The following is a 7,052-nucleotide window of genomic DNA, read 5'->3' on the forward strand; positions in this document are numbered from 1 at the left end:
TGCACAATGGGATTCTGATTTAATTGACCAACATAACAATAGTGATATCAGATGAATGCAATTCAGTTCATATAAGATACAAAAATTTAAAATAAAATAAAACCAAAAACATATTCTAGTAACTGACCAACAATACAAGTCCTTTTACGATCTTGATTTTTTTTCCTAAACAAGTGCACGATTCTTCAAGGTCGTGTATACCCAACGATATCTGGATTGAACTCAACTCAACTCTACACTGCTTTCCATATATCTCTCACATTCATGTCTAATTTTGTTCTGTCCCATTACACCCTTTGTTGAACTTTAATTAATTGTTTTCTTCATTACATCAGTCTATCTTCACAGATGCATAAATCTTGCGAACAAACCAAAGACAAGCGTAGAAACCAATTGTACCCGTCAGCACAAAGAACGCATACGAAGCAATTAACATGTACCCAAAGTAGAGGATACCCGAAACCAGCTTTGTGATTTCCAACTTAGTAAAGTAGTAAAAAATTGAGTACAGAAAAAGGTACATTGCAGATGAGCCAGCTGTCAAATAAGCCCTCCACCACCAATGGTAGTCTTCACTGCATAACTGGAAGTAGCAAAGCACAACTGTTATCTCTGCGCACGTGATGATCAAGATCACAAACACGATGAACAGAAACCCAAATATGTAGTAAAACTGGTTCAACCATATGGAGGTTAGTATGAAAAATAGCTCAATGAAAACCGCCCCAAAAGGAAGGATGCCGCCAATGAGAATCGAGAAAACGGGTTTCATGTACCAAGCTTGCTCGGGTACTTGTCTCGGGATTTTGTTAGTTTTTACTGGATCTTCGAGGGCGGGTTTTTTAGAACCCAAGTAGCTACCAACAAAGACTAACGGGACTGATATGCCGAACCATAAACAAACAAGTGCGATCATGGTTCCGAATGGTACAGCTCCAGATGATTTTTCTCCCCAGATCAGTGCATTCAGAACAAAGAAAATTGCAAATAAAATACCGGGAAACATAAAGGCCGTCTTCAATGTATTCTTCTTCCATTCTGTACCCTTAAACATTTTGTATATCCGGGCTGAAGAATAACCACCGAATAATCCCATGAATACCCATAGAAGAACCATAGCAGTCATAAGGCCACCACGGTTTGAGGGTGATAAGAACCCGAGAGATGCAAATATCATGGTTACCAGAGTCATTCCGAAAAGCTGTACACCGGTCCCGACATATACAGAGAGTAATCCAGAATGTTCTGGAGCCCTAAAAACATCTCCATGGACAAGTTTCCATCCAGTTTCTTCTTGAGCTTCATCTTGTGAATCTAATTGATTGTAGTTTGCAATATCTCTGTAGAGTGTTCTCATCATGATCATAGCTACCATTCCTGAAAGGAATAGGACTATCATCAAGGAATTAATGATTGAAAACCAATGAATTTGATCATCGTTCATAAGGAGGTAAGTGTCCCATCGTGATGCCCACTTGATATCACTCTCCTGAAAAATTTAAAATGGGCGATAAATATAAGTGTGTTTGTTGTATTTCCAATCGCGTAGTGTAAGGATAAGCAGTAGGTACTCAATAGATATAGACAGTACCTTAAAAGTAACGTCATATGTAAATACCACATCCTTATCTGTGTCAACTTCCTGAGGTACAGTGCTTCCTTGGATTATATTTTTGGTATTTTGGTTGCATGTTGTTAGTTGAGGGTTTTTCTCGTCCCAATCTTTATACTCATGATTAATACTGTCAGCATATGTTTGGGAATAGGTTAAGGACCAAATAAAATGAATTAATTTATAAAGATATATGTTACGGAGTAAGATTTTAGTAGGGCACGCATAAAGCAGGAATGAAAAACAAATACCTGTTTGGAGTAACTTCAAAACCCACAATTCGAGCAGAATCAGTCTCAAGATCCTTGTGATACATGACTCTAAAGCTCAAATGATTATTGATGAAGTACTTTTCTTCTTTGCTCTGGGAAAAAAAACAGATAGCTTTAATTTATGGCATTCTGGATTAATGAAAAAAAACAGATAACTTTAACTCCTAACATCGAGATATGAAACAAGAATCAAGTGCTTTTGCTTTTCTTGTCAAGCTTACCCCTGCATAGTTTCCTTTAAAACCAACCCGGAAACCGTGTTCATAAGTGGTTGACTGACTACCATCCCGTCTTTGTCTAAGAACAGCAACTGGGAGATTATCTAAGATCCTGCATCATGTAGAAAAATCCAACAAAAATAAACATAACTCCTTTGCACTTATTTAGAGATAAATCTGTAAGGGTAAAAATATGCAGTATAAATATGACTCAATAACATTTCCAACATAACAGAACATTTGTACTGCTTCTGAAAATCTCAGATAGCACGTATTACAAATTCATGTAGCGCGGAAGGAATATATTATGATGTCACAAATAGTTAAAGAATGCTGATAGTGGCACATACATATTAACTCTGTACTCATCGTCAATTTTTTCTTTAAATTTCTTTGCAGTAGCAGCATCAAGCTTAACTCGACAACCAGCTTTGCATGGTTGTTCCTCTCTCATAAGAAACTGAAATCAAGATCATGAATTTATATCATAATACACACAAAGAAAAAATGATGCTTCATAATAGAACAGAGGTCACGTTAACCTTGACCAGGAATTGGATGGAAGGTCCTCACCGTGTACACTGAGTTCTCAATGCGGTCACCTCTAAGCACCTCCCCCAAATTTTCAGCACTGTTTGTAACATGCTTAGGCTTGCAATAATTCAAGTAATAGTACTCATAAGGAAGTTGTGTTTTGGTAGAAGAAAGCTTGTTCACTTTAACTTGAAGAGCATCTCCCTGGTAAGAAGATTAGCAATTTCTTGAAAATTTAAGCAAGTATCAACAGTCTTACAAAACAAAACTACTACAATGAAGTTCACATGCAATTTTCTCATATAAACACTATCAAAACAAGTTCAAAATATATATAAACATATACAAATCAACCATGTAATTCATCATATTTCAGATCTGGAAAGCTCCAATGCAAGCACAATGTCAGACCGTTAATACAGTACAAACACAATTACACTAACCAGTAAACAGATTTACGATCGTATTTACAAGTCAAGTTCCCATCAGATCTGGATACAAGTAGTTGCAGTTCAATGATAAATCTATGTTTACTAAATCAGCACTTACTCACTCATTCAACCAAGGGCGGATCTATATGGGATCCAGTGGTACCTTTGAGATCTTTGTATTTATTTATAACTTAAATAAAATAAACTTTGGAGTTTTTAACTAATGATACTTCTGGATACAGTGTAATTTTTTTATGTATGACACCACTTGATAGTGTAATTTTTTTTTAACTTTTAACTAGTGACACCAGTGACTACGAATCCTAGATCCGCCACTGCATTCAACCGTTCATATTGATCTGCACTTTAAACTAGCTAGCTATCATTTAGCAGTTTATACTTAATACTATACTACAAGTATAACATACAACATAGACAGGCAGACAGCATAAATCCCTCAATTAAGATAAATCTAGCATCAGGCAAGCAGCTAAAACGATATATACATACAGTAAACGTATATTTTTACTACAGATCAGAATTAAACACAATGTCGCCATCAAATCATTACTTGAATTCGAACCTAAAACCTCGAAAAATTAACTCCTAACCTCGATCTGTACAGATACTAAACTAAAATCAAAACCACAAATGAACAATTCGTGTCAATTACATAGGTAGATATCCGATTAACGTTACATTATACAAAATTAAATAGTAAAAGGTAACGGTAATGATAGATCTGTACGTACTCTTTGAAAATCACGTGGAGCAACGCCGGGAAGATAGAATGATTCAGACGATGAAATGAAGAAGATGATTGAGATGATGATAGTTGATATGAATCTATCGGAGCTCCGTTTCATTTTCGAGATCGAGATCTCGACTGATTTGCTGTGTGTGTATGTATATGTGTGGGTAGAAGGAATCCGTGTTTCGTGTGTCGATAAATTATTATAGATGGGATGGGATTGTAAACCTACTTCCACGCTAATTTTTGCTATTTCCACTTTGAGTGAATTGCAAAAAGTGGCGCTATATTATTTTGTAATTTGCAGTTATAGCCCAATAGTAAGTCATGTGTTTAAGTCATTCTTAATGAATACGGAGTAATAATAAAAAGTTATAATTCTAGTACAAATAAATGAGACAAGACAACAAGGATCAAAAGTTATAAGGAGTACTTCATAATAGATATTCCTTGGCATCACGTTTCGATTTGGACCAACATTTCTTAGCTAAAGGGCACTTAGATTGACGTCTTATTTACATGGTTAGACAACTCAAAAAGTGGATCTAAAGTATTGCTACTACTTTATAGTGAGTATGTAGATATCATACGTTATTTTTTATTCTCAATGTATTAAAAACGCGACACTTTCGATCACATTATATTTGATTCTTTCTATTGGTAAAACTCTAGACGCTCTAAAGTTTCGATCAAAATTCTTCGGTAAACCATCTTTTGTACTCCATAATTAGTTTTTTTTTAGCTCATATTTTGTAGCTTTCTTGATATAATATATTTGTAATTAATAATTTATGATTTTTGTTAAGAAAAAAGGTTATCGTAACAGATACGAGTATTAGATAAAAGGTTATCATAATAGATACGGAGTATTAGATAAAAGGTTATCATAACAGATACGGAGTATTAGATATATATAACTGATAACTGTGTAACAATCAATATATAACAAAGTAAGCTCAGTCCTCGGAGCTAGTGGATGACCAAATTAAGAAACAATCGAATATGTATCTTAAACAAGGTTTTGAGGAAATAACTATACAAATACTGCATTTTCATAATAGCTCAAGGGCTAGCTTGCAATTTACTCATTTGCTACTCACAAGCCTTTTATCTCCTGTTGTTTCAACACCGACACGCAGTTACCACCCAAGTCATAAATCTTATTTAATTCAATTAAGTGCAATTGCTTGTGTGATCCGTTATGCCTCTTACTAATCATGCATATTTTAACCGTAGGGTTTAATATGTCTGCTCAATACATAAAGAGGGGTTTAAGAATCTTAGAATGTGGCTCTCCGGTCCGGCTACCGTGAATAACCCTGGCCGACATGATGATGTCGGCGGGATGGCCAAGTGATTAAGTCCACCTCCGATAACGGTCGTCGATCAAGAGGCCCCAAATAAGGTCGTAGGTACTAGCTTACGAAAGACTAACCTGTTAACCTTGAAAAGATGCTGAATGATGCTGTTTTACGTAATGTGTATCGTATGTGATGGTTACGTAATGTGCCGTGTCTGGTAAATGATGATTAGGGTTTGTATTTATAGGCAAACCCTAATTCTAGAACCGTCTCAGATCATGATAATCTCATCCATAACTGACTCCCCCGAATCACGGATATAATTATGGAAAAGATATTTACTTGACAGCTAAGCAACCGCCGTACCGGGGACAAAGGCAATCGCACGCCGCATACCGCACACAAGAACACGCATACGCACAATAATGATTGCCCGCATACATATGTGGTGCGCCTGCGGGTTGCGGTATCATTATGTCCCCCCAGTTTGATGTTATATGGCGCGAGGCGTATGATATCAAACTATTAAGCGAAAAAGAAAAAACAAGAAAACGGCTAGCCTTTAATATTCCGCGTGCGTCTCGATGCCATAAATGCCTGTCACAATCGCAGAAGCCCATTCGGCTGACATGACATAAAGTGGCAGCGTGGCAGGCGCGTGCCAACCACGCGCGTATATGTAATCATACCCAACTGGCATCCACGCGCGTAAATAAAATGCTACCCGTCGATTGCGTTACACGTGTACAGCCATGATCACACCACTCCATCCCATGACCCTCAATCTTCCCTATAAATAGCCCATTTTGCAGCTCACTTCCACTTTCTTGCATCAAGCTTCCTCGTTACGCTGCCAATTTGAATTCCGATCAAAAATCAAACATTCCGGCCACCATTTAAAGGTTAGTATTCATCCGATTACTCCTAAAAAATGACTAAAGCTAACGAGACGTATGTAGATAGTGTAGAGTCTGTTATAGAGCAGAAGCACATAGATTACTTAGTGAAACAGTACCCCTCCCCCCCCTAGCCAAGTACAATCCGGTGCCCCCTTTGTCCAATCAGCGAGCCCACGAGCCACCGGAGAAAAAGGTGTGTAACAACCCAAACCAACCCTCGACCAAACCACGCGAAAATACAAAATAAAAAAATAAAAATTCCTGTGCAGCATACCCGCGCGGCGCGCCAGATAGGGGCGCGGCGCGCCAAAGTGGACTGTCCGGAAAGTCTCAAAATGCGAAAAAGATTGACTAGTTCCCGACACTTTTAGACGAAACGCTTTTTACCATACATCCAAATATGTAAAACTAACTTGTTTCAAATATAAAATCAATGTTTTACAGGCGGGGCCCACATCGGCCGTTTTACGAGTTTAATACGATTTACGAGTTTCGACCACCAAAAAGTTTAAGTTCCAAACTACACAATGAGCATGGCGTTTGGGATTAAACTACCCAACTATCAGTCAAATTCCAAGAGCTACTAAAGCCAAAAGCGTCCCCTAGCATCAAGCGGGATCTCTAGTCCAAAACGATTGTCATAACCCGACCTTAACCATAAGGACGAATACAATAACATATGATTTCATCGTGAGGTATTGACCTCTATATGCGACATTTTTCAAAAACTGCATTCGTTTTTACAATACAAACCATAGCTTTTATTACAAATACAAGGTTTAAACAACTTAATAATGATTATCGTTTAGCGATAATCTTAGACTTACAAACTTTACATGTGATAATAACAATACGACCTCCAACATATTTTACATTACAAATCCTCCGATATGCAGTTTTATTTTTGACACAAATATGCATACTCAAGATCTTGCTTAAATTCAACATGTTGCAGCGGAAGCTTTTAGTTATCACCTGAGAATAAATATGCTTAAAACGTCAACATAAAGTTGGTGAGATATAGGTTTAATGCC

General features: G+C 37.1%; 1 protein-coding gene across 1 annotated transcript; it reads right to left on the minus strand.

The window, feature by feature from the left end:
* Nucleotides 1–3,983, minus strand: LOC139845649 (transmembrane 9 superfamily member 7). Its single transcript, XM_071835920.1, has 7 exons — nucleotides 3,820–3,983; nucleotides 2,676–2,840; nucleotides 2,453–2,562; nucleotides 2,106–2,214; nucleotides 1,864–1,976; nucleotides 1,592–1,742; nucleotides 1–1,489 (listed from the first exon to the last, which is right to left on the minus strand). The coding sequence occupies exons 1-7, from the start codon at nucleotides 3,931–3,933 to the stop codon at nucleotides 332–334; spliced, it is 1,920 nt and encodes a 639-aa protein (XP_071692021.1). The 5' UTR covers nucleotides 3,934–3,983; the 3' UTR covers nucleotides 1–331.
* Between the last annotated feature and the right edge of the window lie 3,069 nt (nucleotides 3,984–7,052).

This window comes from Rutidosis leptorrhynchoides, chromosome 4, assembly GCF_046630445.1.
Source record: "Rutidosis leptorrhynchoides isolate AG116_Rl617_1_P2 chromosome 4, CSIRO_AGI_Rlap_v1, whole genome shotgun sequence".
In the NCBI taxonomy this organism is placed as follows: Eukaryota; Viridiplantae; Streptophyta; class Magnoliopsida; order Asterales; family Asteraceae; genus Rutidosis; species Rutidosis leptorrhynchoides.